This window comes from Bactrocera latifrons, unplaced genomic scaffold (genome assembly GCF_001853355.1).
Source record: "Bactrocera latifrons isolate USDA-ARS-PBARC rearing strain unplaced genomic scaffold, ASM185335v1 scaffold_215, whole genome shotgun sequence".
In the NCBI taxonomy this organism is placed as follows: Eukaryota; Metazoa; Arthropoda; class Insecta; order Diptera; family Tephritidae; genus Bactrocera; species Bactrocera latifrons.
This window is the reverse complement of record NW_017535686.1, coordinates 474831-499554: the sequence shown is the minus strand read 5'-3', so window position 1 is coordinate 499554 and position 24724 is coordinate 474831. Positions and strand designations below refer to the sequence as shown.

Sequence of the window (24724 nt, the reverse complement as noted above, 5' to 3'; positions counted from 1 at the left end):
GAAATAAATTTGCAAATATACACAAAATTTACAATGTTCTCACTGGGTTGCTTCACTCTCACTATCACTTATAATCACAGTTCCTCTCACGTTTCCTCTGTTCTAGTATATCTTACTGTTTGTAAATGAATAAATTCGAGTAAAGTGTGTTAGCTCATAATTATATAGTATACCAAATGTATGCAGGTACACATGTACTTGGCTATACCTGACCATTTGTTCTGACTCCACCAGTGAGTATGAGAGAGCGAACCTGTTTATTCATAAAACGCAGTAGCCGGTCTCACTTCCAAACAGTTCACTAAGTGCGTTGCGAGAGTCTAAAAGTGTTTGAATCAACGCGCCATAATTTCAATCATAATCGGTCAGTGGCTAATTGTAATCACACATCATTCATCGCTTGTATATAGTATATCACTACCTGTGATAACTACAATTTTTGAGGTTTTTTTTGTATGCAGTACAAAAGTCAAGCGGAGTAAGATGTCATATGTCGTCTTATCGTTCGCGCTGGTCGTTGTGGCGTTGGTGCTGCTTTATTTGCATAACCATTATAGCTATTGGGCGCGCCTTGGTATTCCACAAGAAGACCCTATCTATGGACTTGGCAATATGAACGGTATCGGGCGTGAGTTTCACTTTCGGGATATAAACTCACGACTTTATAAACGCTACAAGCGAGATGGCGCACCAATTGGTGGCATTTATATGTTCTTTTTGCGATCAGCATTCATTGTTGACCTGGACTTAATCAAGCATATACTCATTAAGGATTTTTCAAGCTTTCACGATCGCGGTGCATTCAACAATGTACGCGATGAACCGCTCTCGGGTCATTTGCTGACACTGGAGGGCGAAGAATGGCGCTCCTTACGTAATAAGTTGACACCCGTTTTCTCCTCGGGCAAAATGAAATTTATGTTTCCTACAGTGGTGGCGGTAGCGGAGAATCTCAGTCGTACCTGCGGTCAGTTGGCGCCGGAATTCGAAGTGAAGGAATTAAGCGCACGTTACACCACAGACGTGATCGGCACATGCGCTTTTGGTATTGAATGCAACAGCCTGTCGGATCCAAATGCCGCATTTCGCTGTTATGGCCGTTCTATCTTCGAGAAGCCGCGCCACTCACAGCTAATACAGGCGCTTATAATATTTAATCCGAAAATCGCGAAAAAATTGCGTTTTAAACTACTAAATGACGAGGTGTCTGAGTTCTTTATTGACGCTGTGCGGAAAACCGTCGAGTATCGAATTAAGAACAAGGTGAAGCGAAATGATTTCATGGATATGCTAATCGATATGATGGCTGAGGATCAAGAGTCGGCTGCAAAGCATGAGGGCATAGATTTGTCACAGGGCTTGACTTTGCTACAGATGGCTGCGCAGGCTTTTGTCTTCTTTATTGCCGGTTTCCACACCTCATCGACCACCATGTCTTTTTGTCTCTATGAGCTGGCAATGAATCCAGAGATACAAGATAAACTACGCGAAGAAATTGTGAACGTATTGAGCGCTCACAAAAACGAAGTCACATATGAAGCGTTAAAGGAAATGTCGTATTTGGAGAAGGTTGTCAACGGTATGTCCACTAATCAACTTATGTGTGTAAAACTTAAACAACTTCATTTATTTTCGTATCTAGAAACACTGCGTAAATACACTGTACTGGCGCAACTTGTGCGCACAGTCACTTCAGATTATCGTGTGCCCAACTCATCACTGATCTTGGAGAAGGGCACTTCAGTTGTGATTCCTGTCGATGCTATACATCACGATCCTGAAATCTACCCTGACCCCGATCGTTTCGATCCCACGCGCTTCGATAAAGAGAACGTAGAAAAGCGTCATAGCTGCGCCTTTCTGCCCTTCGGCGATGGACCACGCAGTTGCATTGGTCTGCGTTTCGGTAAAATGCAGACGAAGGTGGGGCTCGTACACTTGCTGCGCGACTACAAGTTCAGTCACTCAGCTCGCACCGAAGATCCCATTAAGCTTAGTAAAAAAAACATTATCATAGAAGCGGAGAATGGCATCTATTTACGAGTGGAACGCGTCTAACTGGTTATAAGCTGCTACTTTGGCATATTTTTCGAAATAATTTTTTACGATATTTCTACGTTTTCATTGAGCAAAAGGCAGCGCTGAGTTGTGATTTATGAACTTCATCAATGCACGCAAATATGACAAGCGTATTATATATATGGAGATTTTTTGTATTTTCGTTGCTTCTCAAGCATAATTATCTAAGATTTTCTTTCAATTAATTGATTTATATTCTACACGACAAGCAGACGTAAATATACAAACATTTATACATTCTTATTTATTTATGATTATTATTATTATTATAATTTTTTTTTTTTTTTTTTTTTTTTTTTTTTTTTTTTTTTTTTTTTTTTTTTTTTTTTTTTTTTTTGTATCGCCAAATTTTCAACAGCTGCTACTACTATATTTGAGTTTCGTTCTCTCTACAATATTCTAGATTCTCCAATATAAATTATTGTTCTATCGCGAGAGAGCTCTTGTTAATTGCTCGCCCATATTGCAGCGATTTCTCAGTCAATGGATGGTAGCTGCAGTGGCGACGGCATTGGTTAAACATTGTTGCGATAACAGTGAGTTGCTCTCTATAATTTGCTTGCTTAGCTGCTCTTAGTTTCACATATTTCGTTGTTTATAGCCTAAGAGCTATGCAGCGCCGCACAAATTTGGTTTGATAAGTACAGTTTGTTAGTTATTAACATGTCTTGCGAAAACCCGTTAGTTACTTCGTAGATACATTTTCTTATACTCTTACCCATTTCATAACACTAAACTTTTTTCTTAATTAGCCTCAAAATTTTGTTGTTAGAATTCGGCTAGCATTTTATTTAGTTACTTAAGTCTATGAACATTAATTCTTACAAACTATTTTGGGTCCTAGAAAAGCTGCTCATCAAATCTGGGCGTGGTTAGCTTTAAACTTGTAAGCCTCCGTACTCGCTAACTAACATAATGACGCAATTCATAAGATAAGGCTAAAATGAGGGGAGGTGACTGTGAACTCAATATTATAATATGAATAGAGTTTGCTTAAATGCATTGCATTTATAATGGTCTCACCATAAAAATCTCCATTTGCATAGAAATATTGAAAACACGTAAATATGCGAGTTAACATATAAATTATATATAAATCTCCCAAGTATAGTACACTTTAAGACAACTAATAATTATTTAGCAATAACATTGTGTGAACTTTTATGAGCTGACTTTTTTCAAACTGCTTTTATTTTATTTTATACGACTGTAATTTAGTCATGTGTAATTTAAATGACGCGATCGTTGTTAACCCTTATACAGGGCGGGCCAAAAGAAACCAGGGGTGTAAATTTTTCGTTTATTAAATTTTTTTTCTTTCAGATTATATAATATGCAAAAGGGAAATTTTTTTACACTAAGTATGAAAAATGATGTCTCTTAAATGACCGCCATTTTCAGCTTCGCACTGATGGGCTCTTTTTAGAGCATTTTCCATAACATCTTTTAAAACTTGTGGCTGTAGCGTTCGAATTTCTGCCCCAATGTTTGCCTTGAGTTCAAGGATTGTCTCTGGCTTGTTCACATACACTCGCTCCTTCAAATAAAACCAAAGAAAATAGTCGGATGCTGTCAAATCTGGCGATCGCGCTGACCAAATAATTCCCGAATTTCTGGAAATTATTCGCCCTCCAAAAATTTGACTTAAAAGTGCCATTGTGTCTCGGGCAGTATGGGCAGTAGCTTAGTCCTGCTGAAACCACTTACCAGGCCTGTTTTCAAGAGCAGGATGTAAAAAAGTTTCTATCATAAACTGATACCGCTCTCCATTTACGGTTACAGCACTTCCATCTTCATTCTCGAAGAAGTAAGGCCCAATGACGTTTTCAGATGTGATCCCAAACCCTACTGTACACCTGATGGGGTGTAATTGGCGTTGATGAATGGCTCTTGGATTTTGAGAACCCCAAAACCTACAGTTCTGCTTATTAACAAAGCCATTCAAATGACAATAAAATTCATCACTCATAAACAAATTTTTAATAAATTTGATTTCATTTCTGGCCAACTCTTGAAACTTAACTCCAAAATTTAGACGTTGCCGATGATCTGCGGGTTTTAGTTCTTGCACCATTTGCAACTCATATGGGTATAACTGTAAATATTTTTTTAAAATGCGCCGTAGTGACGTACGAGACATTCCTAGCTGAGCAGAACGCATTCTGGCAGATGTTTCTCGTGCTTCGTTAACACTTTGCTGTACTCGTTCAATATTTTCCGCAGTGCGACTTAAACGTGGTCTACCGGTTCGAAGCAAATCTATTACGCTGCCATGTTGGCGATGACGATCAACTAAGCAACGAATCATTGCTTCAGAGGGCGAAATTCTGACGTTAAAATGTTGACAATATGCTCTTTGCGTTAAAATAATTGATCTCTGGTTTAAATAACAAAATTCCATTGTTCTGGTTCTCTGTTCAGTTGTGTAGCTCTCCATTATAAATTCTCTAAGTGTTGTCTATATAATCTGAAAGAAAAAATTAAAAAAAAAATTAATAAACGAAAAAGTTATTAAACTTTTACACCCCTTGGTTTCTCTTGGCCCACCCTGTATATGGAAATTAAGATTTTAATTTAGAGTGATGGGAAACTTCTCATGATTGGTGCCCATAAAGGTATATAAGATTATTTCAACTATAGCAAACTAGAAATTCAGTCGTGAAATCAGACGCTAAGGTGTAGTAACTATTTGTACAATTACGTCCTGTTGTAACTATATATTGTCCAAGTCCATATCATTCAATTAGGGCAAAAAATATTCGGTTATCATTGAGCGGTAGCTATTCCCATTCACAGTAATGTGCCGGTCTTGATCATCGCGGAAGAAGTGACGTCGCCGGCCCATAAACCGCACCAAGCCGTAGTTTTTTCAGAATGCAATGGTGACTTATGGAGTACATGTGGATTGCTGTCTGACCTACTGGTGAAGCCATTCAGCTAAAAATGCTCCTCATCGCTGAAGATGAGCCCAAGTCATGAACATACGGCGATTCTAGTGGATAAGCGGCTTCAGTTCTTGCGTGAATTTCATCTTGTAAGGATGTAGGTGATGCAAAATTTGCCACAACGACGTCACAGAGATGCTCAAAGCTTGAAAACGACGACTGATTTGGGGTTTCCTCAATTAATACTCAAGTGGCAACAATATTCTTGACACTACGAGCTCTTCTTTATTTTACTGGCGCGGGGACATTTTGTTCTGTGCCTATGGATTCAAATTTTCCTACTAGACTCTCAATTTGCTTATCTCATAAATTCGGCGTAGCGCTCTTTAAGTCAAGGCCACTGTCTCCGAATTTCGGTAATAAATTTTAATAATTTTGGATCGTACATCTTGCCATGATGAAGTGGCAAACTTTATTGAAACGAAATGTGAAAAAAGCGGAAAAAATATGGCGTTGTTTGCCGTCCCTATAGGTCTACTTTTGTAGCTCCTTGTTGAAAAACCCCAAATTGCTTCTATTCCATACCAATTTTGAAAAGCCTTCGCATTTTTGCCCAGTATTTGCCCTCTTTACGACTTTTGCTCTGACCAATAATTCACAAATTTGATTAATAGCGTAGTTGGACTCTCTCAACTTAAATATTTCTAGATTCTGCCAATCTTCAGTGGAGATTCACAAATTACGAAGTTCCCAAAAAAATTCCAGAGAGTTGATTAAAAATGGTGGTGTAGCTCATCAAGATTATAATGTATAAATAATTAAAAATTATGCTCAACAGATTTATAACACAAATCAAGCACAGATACACACATTATATCCTGAACAGGATATATTAGGTTTGCTACAATATTTGTAACCCCCAAAAGGAAACGTCATATCCCCTATAAAGGCTTTTAGAAATAATCAGCTTGGCGCCCTTTATCGATTTGGCCAAGTCTGTTTTTTCCACCCGCTCTTTTCTCACCAAGAATTTGCCCCTTTGGTATGGGATCACTATAGCTATGTGATATATGTCATAGGAACTGAAAGACCTGAATCGAGTGCTTGTATGGAAAACTTTTCTCATTTGAGGAGAACTCTTCATAAGATTTTGCAAGGGTTTTTATCCAAGGCAAGTATGCATTCACTGAAGAAATTGTTTACATATAACATACAGCTATTCATACGTATCAACCGACCAATGTTCTTGTAAGAACAATTTTGTATATGTGAAGGCTATTTAGCTTTCTTGTTTCTGAGTTAACTTCCACCAAGGATTACATTTGATTTGGATATTGCAGTCTTTGTCGCGACTGTGGTGTCATTTGTAGCTGCTAAAACCGCAGCGAATTTGTTTCAGTTGCACAAATTTCGTGTGCCAACTGGGAAATTGGGAACATTTGATTGCAGCAAGTGCTTGCAACACGTACCGCATGCGAAATGATATAATATAAGACTAGCGGAATATTGTTTGAAAGTATAAGAGCTCGCGGTTTCCATCCCTACAAACTGCGAGCTCTTTTTGAGGCATGGGTACACAGTGAAGAAGAGCGACTTGGAGGCAGTGGGCTACTAAAGAAGAGCTGCATATAAATGGACACGATTTTTGGACAGATGCGAAGGCATTCAAGCGCAATCGCTTTAAGCTAAGAGCAGAAGTTGAGGAAGGATTTTGCTTTCAAATACAGTTGGCGCTAATAGAATCAACACTCCACGCTATTTTGTGACAAACTAACGTTTTCAGCGCATGGAGGGTGAGGGTGCTCCAGAGAAATTAAGATAAAAGGATGACGTTTACGCAAACCATTGACAAATAAAATATCTCAATATTTCTGATATTTAAACTAATTGAATGGGACCGTAGTTAGAGATGGAGCGAGTACACAGCACTTGTAGCTGCTTCCTCCCACGTCAAAATGGCGTACAAACATTTCCGTTTCCTGCTATGTAAATACAATTACAAAAGTAACTATTTGAAGCATAACTGGCGTACTCGTAACTGCATCAAATAGTTGGGGCGGAATACTGCGTGCGGAAGAAAATTCGATTTTCCTTGAAATGTAGGAAGAATCAACGGAAGCGCTACGTCTTGGAGGTGAAATTGAATAAGCGCATACGAAAAAAATCATTATGATGTAAAGCAGTGTCTGTATATGGGTGTGTGCATAAGCGCTGAGATTCCCGTCTTAAGACACTTCAGAGTTGTGGGGATTTTGAGTGGTGCGGGGGCCGCGTGAGTTACAAGTTTCAATACCATTTTGCGCGCTGCTGGGGAGTACAGTGTACAGAAGACGAATTAGCGCCACCAAAGATTGCTGCAAATAATGTGTATACATAAATTATAAAATATTTGCGCACTCAACAATGCGTTGATAATCGCGATAAATTATCACCGCTTTCAAAACTTTTCGCAACTTTCAATTCGGTTACCGACCGCGCGCGCGTTGGCGTCCGCCGCAAGCGTTGACAGCAAAATGTATAAATCAAATGGTGTGTAGCATCAGGGTGGATGGCAGCAACCTTCGCAGGGATTGAAAAATTCGTGCGAATTTAGCGATATGCAAAAGCGAAAAATATATTAGAAAAGTTATCTTCAGTCAGGTGAAAAGGAGCTTCTTATTAGCGCTAAGCGATGGGGATAAAGTAATGTGCACACATATGGAGATTATTTTATCATGCCTGACGTCAGTTGAATTTATAATCTTTAAAATGAAAAGTATGCTTAATCTTACCAGTGCTTGAGTATTTGTGTGCCTTTTTCAGTTGAATTTCTTCGAAATTGGAGATAACCAAATTTAACTTGGATTTAACATTAAAATAGGGGAGATTGGGTTAGTTTATACTCCGAAGGTTTGGCTTTGTTAAATAACGGAACGTTAATTCATAAATTGTATATTTAACTAATTTGATTCGATCTTTCTATTAGCAGACCAAATACTTCACTTCTGCTGAAGCCCAAAGTTGGGTTGTTCTGCGCGAACTAGTCTTTCATATCGATTTGAAACTTTGTATATCGTAGCCGTCGATATCGGACCACTGTAGAATATAGTTTTCATACATATAAACTGACTTTTCAGATCCTTTTTTCATATTAACCCAATTTAACCGTTTTTGCGAAAAAAATTTTATTCGTATAAAATCAATGCAGAGGCTTTCAATAAGTCTTAAACAACTGATTTGAATGCAATTTAGCTGTGAGATTTGGATTTATTCTTCTTGCGGTGAGACAGTGGATCTTTCTTCTATCCATACAATAGAGCTGTGTTGTGTGATGAGACTGTTTGTGAACAGTAGCAACCATCACTGTGTTTCCCGTACAGCATTTTGGTAGTGAGAGACAGTATAAACACATAAATCTACTCCTTCCATATGTTTTTTGTATTTTTTATAACATTCTCGGTTAAGGAATGCTGATTCTTCTTTTCTCTTCTCACAAACATCTAATAGGTCTTTGTGTCGACTCAGTCCCGATCTTCTTGGTTGTGTTGCATAACCTATAAAGAACGAAATACTTTCTAGCTTCACCCGTGACACTCCTCTTACAGACCAGAGTATTGTTCCAAAGTAAACATGACGTACAAAAAAAAAAAAAAAAAATATTGTGAAATTCAAAAAAAAAAAAAAAAAAAAAAAAAAAAAAAAAAAAAAAAAAAAAAAAAAACAACATAGCAAATGGTTTTTTCAGCAAAATTAATTTATTGTATTCAAACTAGTCTCCTTCTGCTTCAATACAGCTTTTTGCACGGTCCAAAAGCATTTCGAGAGAGTGTTTTAGCTCGTTGGGCGGTATGGCCGCCAGTATGCCGATGCAAGCCTTTTGAATAGCCCTCTACGATCACATAACGCTTTCTTTTCATGGGCAAATGCATTTTTCCAACAAGGAAGAAGTCGCACGGTGCTATATCAGGTGAATACGGGGAGTGGTTAATGGTTAAAATTTGATTTTCGGTCAAATAATCGGTTACAAGCTTCATCTTCGCGATATTCGGGCCGAACACGTCGAATACGGCGGACCAAACGCTTCAAAACTCCAAGGTAGAATACCGCATTAACGTTTTGGCCCGGTAGAGCAAATTCTCTGTGGAAAATACCTTTGGAATCATCAAAACAAATCAGCATTGTCTTCACTTTTGACTTCTCCATGCGCGATTTTTTGAGTTTCGTCTCGTCCGGTGCCTTCCATTCAGCACTCTTGAGTTTTGTTTTGGGATCGTATTGGAAATACCATGTTCCGTCAACAGTCACAATATTGTAATACGAACCGAACAGGTAATCTTAGAAACATCCACTCTAAAGTCAATTTAATTTAGAAGCCTTAGAGAGAGTACGGTACAGACCGATTTCTGGCGCTCTTTTTTCGATTACTACTAGTTCTCTTTCTTGACCTCCGCTTTTGTTGAAACCATAAAGCTATATCGCTGTATTTGTCATCGCACTTTAAGGAAGAGAACCTCTTATAGGCGATGAGATATGAACAGCGAGCTATTGAAAAACTATTGTCGGTCTAGTAAGAATCCCTAAGTTTTTTGAAAATATAATATAGTCTATGTGCACCGGAGAGAATGAGCCTTCCTGAGAGTGGATTAGTTTCTCAATCCGTCAAGTAGTTTCGTTGCATACTCAATTTAAGCAAAAAACAATCAAATCTTTCCTCTTTAGAATATTAATAAACCACACACAAATCCATTTTGTTTATCAAGATATTGCGCATTAATTTATGGAATATTTTCAGCAACTCTAGCTTTGTTTAATTAAAATTGTGGGAACCCGCATCAATAAAACTATATATATGTATGTATATAAATAATGAAAAATTGCTTGATCGAATCAAATGCCAGCAGAAACAAATTTCTCATTTCATTTAAAATGGTTATTTCTCTGTGAAATGTGTAACCTTGGTGCTTGTCGCTTGTCAATTGGAATGCTGCATTGCTAATTAGCAAATAAAGCAGAAATTTGCCGCACACACACACCAATACCAGTACGCATACGCACAAGTAGCGCTCATCCACAGTGACGCTATGAAACAAACACGACTAAATAAACAAATCAAATATAATTTCATTTTTCAAAGAACGATCGGAAAGAATAAGCACGAGGATGAAGCAGCGCATTTATTGCTATTGTTTTCTGTTGCAATTATGGATCACAGCAGTATTGACTGCATTGTTGGCGGCTTATTATTTGCTTTGCTGGTATTATGCTCAGCGTTAGCATAGTTGCAAGCTGGCATTAGGGTATCATATAATTGAATTAATCTGATTTCGATTGACATTTGCTGTGGCAACAATAGCAAAAATGTGAGAGAGTTAGGTACATATCGTACTGGAAGTATGACTCCACACAGCGCCGTGCATCATTAATATCTAATTGGTTGCATTGAGGCCTTCCGCATTCCATCTTCGCATCTATTGCTTATATTTGATTTATTTGTAATGTGACACCAAAATATTACTACATGCAAAGCATACGTGGTTGCTAATGTTTCCAGTTTTATATTTTTATTTTTATATAGTTTTATCTAATATTTGATTTTGTTTCCATATGAGTCATTCATTTTGAACAGAAGCATGCCAAAGTTAAGATAAGTCGTGAACCTCCGGAAAAATGCCTAGAACTATATTCAAGTTAGTACTATGAAGTATTTATCAAACAGCTTTTGCTTTAGCAAATACAAAAAGAGTAAGCAACAAAGGTAACATCCACAGACTAAGAAGCACAGAGGATTTATGCGTCCAAATTGACTAAATATGAAACAACTTATGAAGGATGAAGTCATATGTAGAAGTACACGCAAGTGAGAAAAATTCCCTGAGTGCCATTCACTTGAGAGTGGCCAGAAACGTTTTTTTTTTTGTTTTTTTTTTGTTTTTTTTTTTTTGTTTTTTACATATGGCTCAAGCAGCTCACGACTTCCGGCCTTAGATCAAGCATCTTCTGGGTAGTTAAAGAACATTCGCTTGATGGCGTGCTAAAATGAGAAACCGAACCATACTTCCTTGGGATTATGCGTTGGATTTGGGATTCGCAACGTAAAAAAAAACACCCTCATTGAATGGAAATATAAAGGAGGCCGAAGATTCTCTCTTCCTCTAACTGCAGGTCTGAAAACTTTGATTACGCGTCGCGAAGGCTACCTGTGGTGACTTTCTTCTGCTCAGTATCGACGAGGGATATGTGGATGAGAAGGAATCTGGAGGAAGGCGAAGTAATCTTTTTCCAGGATCCGAAGCTAGAAGGAAAGGTTGCCGGAGCAGTTTCCTGCAAGGAGCTCTTTGTTAATGTTAGCTAAAGGTGACGGACCGGAGTAGTGTTTTTTCGGTGGAAGTTTCTGCTACCAAGATATCGATAGACGTCCTGCTACGAAGTGCAACCCCTTTCTGGCAGGCTAGTATTCAATATGACAGCAGAGAGACAATACAAGTGCTCGCTAACTATACGCTCAATGCTAGTCAAGGAGTGTCTGTCCTCGCTGTGTAAGGCCAATGAGCTAGCCAGAGTCTACATCCTTGCTCCGCTCACATCAAAATGGCACCGAGTTGAATCACCATTAGTATCTTGAGCAATGGACCGCACGTGCGCTTAGCAGGCCTTGACCGATGACCAGCTCCTGTGACTACGGCATACTTTTGGCCTTGTGTAGAATGCAGATGATCGATCTACTGAACTACTTACCCTTAATAAAGTTGATTTTGTCGCAATCATAAGGGCTCTTAGTAGACATTGCCCAATAGGCATTCATACTGTAAAGCTAAATATATTAACGAACGCAAATTGTTAAAGTTGTGTAGAAGAGGGTGATGTGCAAACATCTAGACACTTTCATTCCATTATCAAACCTTTGCAAGACTGAAACTGAAACATCTCGGCAGTCTTACCTTCGGTGAACCAGAAGACTTAATCGAAACTGACATTACTTGGCACGAAAAATTTGTGATAGTCTCAAGGCCATTTGTCGAATTGTAAGGGCTTTACGATCTATTATATAGAAGTTTTGTGTGAGACAACGGAACGACATTGTATGCTGTCCAAGTGAGGTAGACATCTCGCTATATCAGTGAGTTTGTTAACAAAGAATACTGGCTATTTTGAGCCTGAGCTGAGCACGCACTTTTATTGTGGCTTTATTGTGTACATCAATAATCATCTACTTCTTTATGCTCTCTTCTCTCGCCGCTAACATCTCGGTTCATTAGAGTTTGGAAATGCCAACCAGCGGAGCGTATAAATCATATCAACCGGCAGCAATCAGACACAGTAACAAATCGATTCATATTGTTACGATGGGCAGGAAGTAGTAAGCGATGCAGAAAGCAGAAAGCAATGGGATTTCAACGCTAGACGACAATAGACAAATTTTCCTTCATTTCGGTCAAAATCGCGCTGCAGTTATCAGCAATAAAATCGAGCAAATTTGATGGGTACAGCACATATATAATTCTACAATTGCTGCTCAAAGGGTGCCATTCCGAAGGCTCTATCGATTTCCGCCTCAATTCGGAAGACTTAAAATAATCTCGTTTAGTTTCAATGAAACTTCTACAACCAAACGTGAGAACTTTGGGCGTGGCGCCTATGAGGATATATATAATTCCACTGCATCTTTGTAAGTATTGTCCATTATTTGTTGTTACGCATATGAATATATAGAATTTATGTACTTGCGGTAAGTCCGCTTTGTGTGTATGAAAGCTTCGTTGCTGTCGTTGAGGCGGCATTGTGTAATCATGCCTGCAACAGCTGCATTGCAACGTCCGCTGCGCAAACACACGCACCCACACGCATGCAACATCTTCTTTAGCCGTCAACAGCAGCATTAATTTCAATGTTTTATCCTTGTGCGCATGCGTGTGTATGTGTTGGTTTACAAAACAGTTTATTGGTGTTGAAAGTAAAATGTTTTTGTTGAAAGGCAACTTTCATTGTGCATGCCAAGCATTAAGCACTTACGCTTTTATTGTTGCAATGTGATTTATGTATCATTTTGGGCTGATTTTAAGCTCTTAAGACTCATTATGCTAAATTAGTCGTGAGATCAGCCTGAACAATTAGACATAATTACAAACAACTCAATAATTAAATATTCGGAAAATATATGTACGTACTCTAAGCTGAAATAGCAAGGTTAATAGACACAAATAAAACAAGCAAGGCGAAGATCATATGGTAACGCATAGATCTAAACATAGGTTCGTCTATAAATTGTTTGTAATTTTTCAGCGACCTCCCCGATCATTGGAACATATGCTTCAGATTGCGCTCTAGCCAACACTGATTCTACTTCAACTTCACTCAACTCTGGTTTGAACGCGAAACACCAGTAAAATTATGTCAGCAAAGTAACTCTACTAATCTCATACTCTCCGATTTCACTACAACCTTTTTTGCTTTAACTAACTTTGCAAGCTATAAAGTACATTTTATAAAAAACTCTTGAAGACATCATGTCAAATTAACTAGTTTTCTATACAAGTATTTGTTTTTTATCGATCAGTTTGTATGATGATATAGCATATAATGGTCCTATATAGGCGATTCTAATAAATAAGCAAGTTCTTGGGATGAGAAACGTGTGTGCGATATTTCTAAAACTGAGGAACTACATAGTTCGTGTACATACAGGCGAACATGACTAAATCGACTCAGCTCTTCATCGTGATCAAGAATACATATGTATGTATATACATATACGTTTAATTCCAGCAATTGCCTTTTTTTTTTTTTTTTTTTTTTTTTTTTTTTTTTTTTTTTTTTTTTTTTTTTTTTTTTTTTTTTTTTTTTTTTTTGTTTGTTTGTTACGTGAACAAATTATTTTTGCAGTCAAATGTTAATGCAAAATAGAATATATGCTAGTCCCACTAATGCCTTAGTATGGTGACGAACTTACAATATCAATTTGTAAAAAGCATACTTTCTAAAAAAATAATTGATTGCGTAATGAAATTCACGAAACTTGTCTTGGTATGATCGAATTCTCCAAACCGTGGATTAATACCGGTCCTTGTATGAGCTTCACCGTCAAAAATGTAACAAAACTCATAGATACACTGCTACTGAGTGTTAACACACGTCAAAATTCGCGATTTAATTCCATTTAATTGATCGAGATGAATATTTTAAGTTATGTTAACAACACAAATAGTGCTGGTATGTCAAAAGCTGTATGTATTACTTCAAGAATATTGAACTTTACGAAAAAGCTGTAAGTAGCCAGATTGTAGCAGCAGTTTGGCTAAATTCCGAAATATAAAAGAAAGGCTTAGTATTTTATATGGTCACTGACGTTGCCAGAAGTCGCAATATAGTTAGGATAAGTATATTTAAACCTTCGGTGCCATGGGATGTGCAGACAGTGATGCTGATATGCCGCAAGTTTGCTGGTCAAAAAGCATGATTAAATGAAAAAAGGAGCGTGCACTTTGTTCTCCAGGACCAGGACTGAACTATTTTAAGCCATCATCAACGTCATTTAAAGTATAGATTTTGTCGAAAAGCGGCACATGACACACACAGGAAAGCATTTCGTTGCAAGCTCACAAACAGACGAAGCGCCGTGTCTTGGCAATGATGACAACAACAATAGCAAAGCAAAGCAAAGTGCAACAAAGTAACGTGAAACTAATTAATAATTTGGCGTGAGGCAACATGGCTGGCACCTTGTTGGCACAAAAGAACGGTGACGGTCATCTGACAGCTTTCAAGTGAGCGGGGATGCAGGCGAAAGCAAACTCTGTGAAAGTGTGAATGACTTTTGCTTTTAATTTCCATTGTGCTATGCAAAATATGTATGTATATTTGTAGCTGCAGCGACGCATTCGACAACAATACACAACCAAATGATGCGAACAAGACTTATGAAGAGAACGAACATTGTATGCGCGCTTAAACGTGCGACAAAAACTGAGAATGTACATACAAACACACTTACAGATTTATGGGCAACTGTATTTGCGGAACCAAAAGCAGTGGCAACCCTGACATCAAACGGTGTACTATAAAGCGGACAGTTGGCTACAAAACAACAATGACCAAGGCAACAACAACTGCAAATGAGCATGACTATTTGCCATGTGTAAAGTATATAAATATATAGTACACATATATATAGTAAGTAGATATATATACACGTATTACTGCAACCTTTGCAAATTTCTAATAAGAGACGACAAGAAGCTGTTAAAACCTACGAAAATGCAACACTTTCATGTGGTAACGACTGCTTTTAAACACCACTGACCATCTCTGATGTGCTCCAACCATCAAAAGCAATGTTTTCCTTAAGCCAAACATTTAAGTCTGGATGACAAGTATGGCAAGGAAATCCCCGAAATGATAACTGAGCTTTCTTTGTCACACGAGTATTTGCGGACAGACATTAACGCACATAATTACAAACTAACTGTAAGAGTTTGCATCAAGATATTTGAAATTAAAAAGTTGTTGTTAGTTTTCTTTTATACTACGAAAGAGCTGCATTGTGCAATTTGTGCCAAACTTATTTCCATGGGGTTCTCATTGTCAAGCTCACTGCCAGAACACCCTGAAATTGTATGCGAAATCAAGACATGGTCCACAGTAGAGTTGCAAAATTCAGCTGAAAGACAAATTCTAAGCTTTGTTGATTTGAGTGTGATTTTTATTCGGTTTTCTTTTTTTTTCTTATATTTAGGTAAACGTGCTTTTTTGCCTTTCTTAAAATTTACTGAAATTCAACTGCTCAAACGCTTCATATTTCAAACTTAATACAAAAGTAAACAAACAAAGCACTTACGCTATGGATCCAGACAAAATAAGAACTTGTTTTTGTTATCTCTGGCAGCCGAAGTTATACAAATAACTTGGGAATAAAACAAAGATGAGCACAAACAATGTAAAGTCACTGGCCAATCGATAGGCAAATGGAAAGCTGACACGTGTTTGCAAACAGCAAACAAACTGCACAACAATAACAGCAATGGCATGCAAATTTGTAAGACATGCAAGTATTAGGGTGGTTGTGACACAGTAGTGAACTAGGCTGTGGGAAGATCTGCACAAATTGCCTTTTACTTGTATATTTCGAAACTTGGCAACACTAGTTTTGCAATCGTGCTTCTGATAACGTTACCTGAAAGTTTGACATTTTTGCTGTTATACATATTCAGAACGTTTTCACATATGAGCGCTATTTCTGTTGTCTACAGTAACTTGAAATATTCATTTCGGACAAAAAATGAAAACAAAACGCAAATATTTGAGCGCGATTATTTTTCCCAATTAATTCAATGTTTATCGATGATATGCTGAATTCAACTCTGTTTATAGTCTAATAAACAATATTTGTTCACCTTGAAGTCCAGAAAATTTCTCAATCGCTCCAAGAAAGACTTGTGTCGACTAGTTAGAAGTATTAAAAAAATATGACAGCGAGAGTAAGCAGCCAATCCAAATCCGAATCCAACAAAAGTAGTTCGCGAATGAAGCGCTTCGTAGTAAAGAGTTTTTTTGGAACAGCTGCACATGTCGCAACCATGCCACTTTAACCAAAAAANAACCAAAAAAAAAAAAAAAAAAACAAAACACTCAATCATTTGTTTGATAGTTGTCTTTCAAGAAATCAGGAAAAATTGCCAACGCGAGTTCTCACACATCAACCTTTTTGAGTACAAAAAACATTGATTCGGTTAGTCATTCACCCTATAGTCCTGTTTTGGCATCGAATGTCTTCATTTTATTCTCTAACGAAAAAATATACTACAAGCGCAACGATTTTCGACACCTGAGGAAGCTTTTGATGCGTTCAGAATAAATGTTTTGCGGAACTCAGTCAGCGTGTCAAAAATGCTTCGTCAATTGGTTTGAACATTAGCAAAAGTATGTGGATCTTAATATTTTGAAAATGTTAAAATAGAAATCTACCTGGAGATCGGCTACGGAATCAAGGGAAGACAAAATATTTCTAAATTAATTGTTGATTCTTTATATTACATTAAATTTTGTAAAGCAATGACGAAATGCTTCTTTTTTTCTGACTTGCAACTGGATATAACTCCTTAATATACTAAAAAACAGGATACTAAATTAAAATATGAAACAATTACTAAATGTTGGAAAATAATCGACCAACCTGCAGAACAGCAATTTATATGTGAGTTCTGTCTATGTCTTTCGCTCCACAAGCTGTTGATGCAGATTTGAATGAGCAAAAAATCAACTTGTCATTACTTTACAAGTTTGCTTGCCACTTTCGTTGTAGGCTTTAATTGCCACTTCTTACAGAATTTCTTCACTTTTATTGTGTCAGTGATTGTCGCATGCCGACTGCGCAAGAAATTCCAAAATTCATTTAATAACTTTGGCAAATGTCAAATCGATAAGCATAAGCTCCCCATATTAATTAAAATAAGTTTTCATATATCTACAAACAACTTGTTTAAAATCAACGTTTCCCCCTTGGCGAGTATTAAAATATAACAAGAAATCGATAAGAAGGTAGAAAATTAATTTCCTTGAAAGCTGTAAGCCTAAATATAAACTTTGTGGGATATCCGCACTTTTAGCATATGAGTGCTGGCTTTCTTAGACTTCAAGTGGGTTTGTGCGCCTAAAGCCGTGCGTAGCAAACTACACTCCACAGCACGACGAAATTTTATAGCAACACATACACTGGTACATGCAAAGTTTCAACGTACGCCCTCGYCCTCGCCCTCATAGGCGGAAATTGTAAACCGAATAGCGGTGGCTTGAGAGCAAACTACCAAGAGTACTTCATTAAGTACGCCTAATTGTATGTAGCATTATAATAAATTAGTTACATATGAATTGCTTTGATGATTCTTTCCACTAAAACCTTCTTCACTAATGAGTTTATCAGCTTGTAAAAGGCGTGCCTGTTTGAGTTTCGATGGAAAACTTAACCAATGTTTCTTTGAACAAATGCGGCTTAGGAGTGTAGAGTATAAGCTTCATAACACGGCATGTTCTAAACTTTTAATGCAAATATCTGTAACTTGCTAAGTCGACTTTTATTAAACGCTTGCTAAAGGTGGGGTGAGTTCTGTTTTGCTGAAGTACTAGATAGCAGTTATAGAAAATTCTAAGAATTTTGTTTGCCAAGTTTGCCACGAGGCTTATAGCACCCAGAAGGAAGCGTCCGATATCCGCTGAAATGTTTGTACTGTTGTACAATATATTAATATATATACGCGTGACAAGCTAAGTTGGTTTAACCATATCCGTTTGTCTGACTTTGTATGTATGCGAACTAGTCTCTCAGGTGTTGAGATACCGCTCCATAATTTTGCACACGACTGTTTTTCAAAAAGGAGCTGCTCATTTGTCGGAACTGCCGATATCGAACCTTTAGAGCATACAGCTGTCATACAAACTGTGCGCTCGAAATAAAGTTCTTATAAAGAAACTTTTTTGTTTGAAATGATATCAACACACAATTTAGCACGAATTTTTTTTTAAGTAATTCCACAATATCTGGCGAAAGTTTTTGGATCGAACATCTATATCATATAGCTGCCTTACAAACTGAACGATCAAAACCAAATTATTGTACGGAAACCCTTTGTGTGTGAAGTATATTCTAGCCTCGCTGCAACCGAATTCAACAATTTGTCTTGACAAAATTGCCCACTTTAATAAAACTGTTCAGATGATTTTTTCATAGAACTTCTCCTTTAAAAGCTATACACACTTGAACTTACATATATATGAAGTGTATTGCGCTTGCTTACAGTACACCATGTCGTATGAGCAACATATAATTTATAGTACGACATTTTTTTAGGATAAAATGTTAAGCGGCAGCGGTATTTGAAAAAAATCAATGTCCATCAGATAACATACAAATATTTTTCTCTGTTTGAAAACTCCATAGGTCTTCATATAAATTCTCACCACTTTGTCGGGACTTTTAATTCAAGCCTATGGCACTATTATAACCATACCAAGCAGCTGCGTGGCTTACTTGCTGAATCCAAATGCGTAACTGAATGTTCGTACCTCATTTGTAGCACTTCCGTTATGTGTGTAGCGGTTTATGGGTTATGCAACACTGTCGTACAGCGTAATTACTACTTAGCTTGTTGCTGAAGAAAATTACTCTGTCAATTGCAGCAGCCAGCGCAACCGAAATTAACGTCGTAGTTTTCAATTGTGAGCATAATCGGTTACATGCCAAGGTGGAGGCGTTTACATACAGTTTACTGCTTGAAACAGAGGTTGGCAAGACAATTCCGAGTAGTAATTTCTGTAATGATCTCTAACAAAGTCAGCGTCCATGCGGTTATTCGATGTGGTACAATTAAAGCCACGAGCATTTAGCTAAGTAAGGCACGTTGCTTGGGAATATGTGTTCGTACTTACCTATAATAGTTGACAAAAACAAAGTTCAATGCATAATATGCAAGCTGGTGATAATTAATAATCGCTAATGCGAGTATAACCAAGTACTGCGGGAATTTTGGCGCAGTTTGGATCATTAGCGCAGACGCACACCTCTTGAATATGGTGATAACAGGCTAGAGGTGGCAGTTCGGCTCTTTTTGTTTTGAAAAAGTAAATTACATAAACATATATATACAAATATCTGTATTGAAAGCAAAACGCGTCAAAATGCCACCCCTACCTTGCTATCACCATACTGTAGAGGTGTGTGTCTGCGCTAAATTATCAGCAAATCCAAAATGTATGCAATTATGCATTATATTTTACAGCTGCTTTAGAATTTGTAAATGACAATCTTCCAACATATGTCAGTACGCATCATTTTGGAAAACTTTTGTTACAACAACTATGACTTATGTTCATCATATGGGTGCTTATATTTATTGTTAATGTTTTCAGCGCGTTAATGAAAAAAATCTTAAGAAATAAATGTTCAAGTTCTACAGCAACTTATGAATTTATGTTTTGCAACAGTGCAACAGCTGTGCGCAACAATGCATCACCACCTTAGCGCACCACGGCAGCTGCAACACTCCGCTACCTTAAGCATTACTGCCACCAATCTACACACATACATACACACACGTTTGCACTATATTTTCTGCAGATTTTGTTTAGTGTTTGATGGTAACTGTGCTTTTGGCATCATCAGTTTGTCTTAATCTTCCTCGCTTCTGCTCTTCTTTTCAATTCTGCCGCCTTGCAACTTCGTCTTCATTTGCTATGGCAGCAAAGCGTGAAACTTTACGTGTTACTTGGCGTTATGACCGAAGTTGTGCTTTTGTTGTCATTGTACTTTTTGCTCGCGCTGTTGCCATATTTCTTATGCTCGCTGCTCGCGGCCGCGTTAGTGTTGCGGCATGTGCATTATAGTCGTTATGAGTTATGACAGTGGTGCGTGTTGTTACAGTTATCTGTCTCCCATTGCATTTCACAACTCGTTGACATTGCAGTTTAAAAATAACTGTTAAACTGATTCCTAGAAGAAATGTATTTTTATGCATTTTAGGTTAAAAGCTTCTGTACGTGGACTTGAACGGTCTTTGAGCGGTCAGTTTGCATGTCGGCTACATATGTGGCATAGTTGTCCGATCTGAATAATTTCTTGGCAGATTATAGCGCTATCTGCAGTAATATTTTGTACTGAATTTAAAGTTTTTCTTACAAGGACTGCATATTAATCGAAAAGTTTATATGACAGCTATATGCTATAGTGGTCGCATTCGGGATTTTTTCGTAGAGATTGTAGCACTGTCTTTGAACACAATCCGTGCCTAATTTCGTGAAGATACGCCTTAAAATAAAAAAGTTTTCCTTACAAGGACTGAGAGACTAATTTGTATATATATATACATTCTCCGACATTGTCTTCCTGGTGTCACAAGCTGCGCGGCAAGCTTAGTACACCCCATTTAGGGCGTAACAAGTTCTTTATTTTAAAACAAAAAACTAGTAAAAATGTTATTATGTGCCACTAAGTTTATCAAACCTAATATTAACCGCGAATGACCCCTCCTTGCAGCATTTACGTGGCATAAACCCTTAATTAAAATGTGGACCGGAGACAATTTCAAAATTCCCCGTTTATACCAGTTGCTATTCAAAAATTTTTACTCCATAAATATTTGGGAAATTGCGAAACATTTCTATATATATATATTTTTTTTTTTTTTGCAACTCAAATTCACACGCTCCTTGCTGCTGCGGCAAGTGAGTTTGCCTTAAATTAAGCTGCCAGCGTGACATACAACATTTTGTCAACACGTTTGCTTGCATTCTTTTTCATTGTACCGAGTAACAGTACATTTTTTTTTTTGCCCAAAAGTTGTTGCAACACATACACGTTTTCCAACAACAACCACAAAATTTGTCAAATACGCAAGGACCACAAATAGCTGGCACATACCCTGCCGGTACACGCACGCACTCAGCAGCCATTACATAACTCACAACAACGCACTACAACACTTGCAAGTAAAGTTGGCAAAACGCACCAACACACAAGCATCTGCAGTTTCAATGGAACACACATGATAGTATATGTGTGCTTGTATGTGTTGATGTGAGGTGTGCATTTGCATATTAGAATGTTAACGAATTAGTCAAACAAACGCTGACACTGGTAAACAGCTCTACTTGTAGACACGAAAATGGAATTACATGCATGCACACATACACACACACGTACAATAACACACACACATACTCAGTGCATTCCTTTGCTGGTGCGGTGCAGGCAAGGCGACGGCTGCGGGCTCTCACAGATTTGCAACCTTCATTATACACACAAACACACACACACACACGCACATAAACTTAGGTACTTGAGTGCAAATATTTTTATGAAGATACATGTACACGACCGCACATATACATATATATGCGCACGTATATGCAAACACGTTGTGCGAAGCAAAGGTATCGGAATGCATTGAGCAGCAGAGGCTTACAGGTTGTACACAGATGTTAGAACAACGGTAAACACGAGTACGTGTTCAAAAAGTGGCGACAAATTTCTAGCAAATACAGTTATGGAATTATACACATGCATTTATGTATAAATAAGATTAGTACTCTTCTAAGCAAATAAAGGCAGCTACTGCAATGAGGAAGTGGTCGGCGCTGAAATGCACTAGGTGCAGGCCACACTAGAGTCGGTAAAGAAAGCGAAACCAACCAATCTTTCGGTGGTAAAATCGGATGACGATCGCTAGATTTGTAAGTGTACAACTCTTGACTTTTCAGCATTAGTTCATTTCCAATTCGAGAACTATAGTTGAAAAATTGTTTTTTTTTTTTTTTCAACAAGTTCTTCCATCGGTTAAAAAAATATTGCAGATTAAAAAGCAGTAATAATATTAGAATGGCTGAAGGTCGGTAGTAATGTAATTTTCTATCGACATGAATGCTATTGATGCTACCCTCTTAATCGTTAGAAATCTAACTTGAATTCGAACAATAAGAAACACACACTTTTATGAAAGTTGCGTTGCAATGGCCAAGTGATATTGTGGTTCGATCTTCGACACGGACGAGGGCACACCGCCCTCTGCCGCATTACTCGGTTTTAGGCCTACCACTATGGAACATGATTTATGACTGGGTGCTAGGAATACCAGAACTAAATAATGTGAAAGCAATCGCATATGCGTATGACCTTATAGTGGTAGCAGTGGCTAAACATCAAAATGACCTCTGGCTCAAGTGCTAAGACTGTATAAATGATTTGCTCCGATGGTTTCCTACTATGAGTCTAGAGCTAGCTGAGCAGAAAATAGAAGTCTTGCTCCATCTAAATTAAAGAATAGATATTAGTCACCATAGGATAATGTGAGTTTACTTCACAGTCGCAGTTGAAGTAACTTACTGTAATGGTGGTCTCAATACTCAATGAGTACTTTCCGAACCATTTCAAATGACGCTGCTGAGGAATTAGCCAGTATGGCGCCGACTGACATCCAGGGAGACGAATTCGAGCAAATATATAATTTATCAGTCACATCTACCGCAGAAAAAAGAAAGGAGAGAATCAAAAGCATCGAATGTGGAAGCAGCGGTGAGAAACTTACTCTAAAGGACGGTGGATTCACAGATTAATTCCGGAAGCACATTCGTGCATAGAAAGGCAAAATATAGAGACCTGTAATTTCACCCGATCCAAATACTCGGTAGTCAGGGGTGCTTCAGAAGTTACCTCTACAAATATCGTTATGACTTAAGACTATATTGTCCGACGTTTACAGAGTGTATAGAAGACTCTGACACCTAATCAATCATTGCGTCGTGTAATAAAAAAGAGTGATCTACCTTCGGCGGTTGGCTTTTCTGATTTCTTGAAAGACAACTGGCAAACAAAATCTGTTCTGCATTGCGATATCTCACCTTGAAACACCCATACAGCTGAGTGCTGTTTACTTTCAAGTTTACAGACGTAAAACTGGTTTCACCACCTATTTCTCTCGTTTAATCGGCACGAGCGTTTTTTGAACTATTGACAGATTTTGTGGTATCTAATGTGAAATACTGTGCAATATTGAATGTATGCTGGTCAATCTCAATGGACAACGATCTTCAACTTGCGCAATGCTTCAATAGTTTCTGAAATAATAACTTCACGAACTCTGCCTAGGAGTGATCTACAATTGATTTAAGTCCATCGACGCACTATTGCTAAATAAAACCTCGTCGAATATTGTAAAAACTAATCGCGCGAAAATTTTCGTAATTTAATTCCATTTTTGGCCGAGATGAATATTTTAAGTTACTGTAACTAACACAAATAGCGGTCATACATCAAAATGTGCTGAGTATATTTAACACGAAAAATATCAAATCTTACTAGGGTAGCCCAATCCCGAAGTATAAATGGTAACCTACATATATGCTCATTATTTTTTATGTTTGCCATATCGCGCATAAATCTGAAATAAATATAGTTTCTCACTAAATATTTTCTTCAAACCAGAAAGAGAGCTTTAGAAACGAAAATGACGCTTACGGTGTGGCATGAGAACCACTTTGTTTTAGGTTCTATACAAAATACAGTTTTCATTGTTTAATGTATTGCAAAATTCGGAGTATTAGGGGTGTCACTTAGTATCGAAACCGATCTCTTCGTTTCGAATATAGAAATTCGGTTCAATTTGAGAAAACTTATTGCAAACTAATTGAAAAAGCGTAGTACAAATGAGTTTGCACAACGCAAAACTCAACTAAGAACTCAACGATACTCTTGATTGCGTTTGTACTTCTAATAGTATTTGCACCAATTCAGCCAAAAGACCCCGTAGGAAATGAAGTGTAGAAATTTCGCATTTTCTTAATATTTTTCTGTTTTAGCAGCGGAACTAATTTTTCCATTGCTTTGGAGAAATGCTGCCAAATTCGCAATTATTGACCGTATGAAAATCTGTGCCTGTTCCAATTACTTAGACCCGACCGCCGTGAGTACTGCTGTTTGTGGAGAGCAATACCTTAAAATGTTGCACTCGGCCACCGCTAATGAATCAAAGAGAGACCAAACTTCAACCATTTTCTACAGGGTTGGCTGGAAATTTTTTCTCAATTTTTTATTAATGAATGTCAATAAATAAATAACGGTTGCCAATCGCATGCACTTTAAAAGCAAAGACGTACATTTATATCTTGTAAGTACAGCGAACTTAAGCGCAGATTGATTCCCGCAAATATTTGTTGCTTTTATGCATACTTTTTGTTGATTTGCTGAGACCTTGCAGCAAAAGTAATTCGTTTTTCCCAAGGAAGTGGCAGCTTGCTATGAAATA

At 37.6% G+C, this 24724-nt stretch overlaps 1 protein-coding gene across 1 annotated transcript; it reads left to right on the top strand.

The window, feature by feature from the left end:
• The first annotated feature begins 312 nt into the window (after positions 1-312).
• On the top strand, positions 313-2287 carry LOC108968409 (probable cytochrome P450 6a14). The gene is made up of 2 exons (XM_018932444.1): positions 313-1579; positions 1643-2287. Exons 1-2 carry the CDS (start codon positions 484-486, stop codon positions 2056-2058), a joined length of 1512 nt encoding a protein of 503 aa, XP_018787989.1. The 5' UTR covers positions 313-483; the 3' UTR covers positions 2059-2287.
• Positions 2288-24724: the final 22437 nt, after the last annotated feature.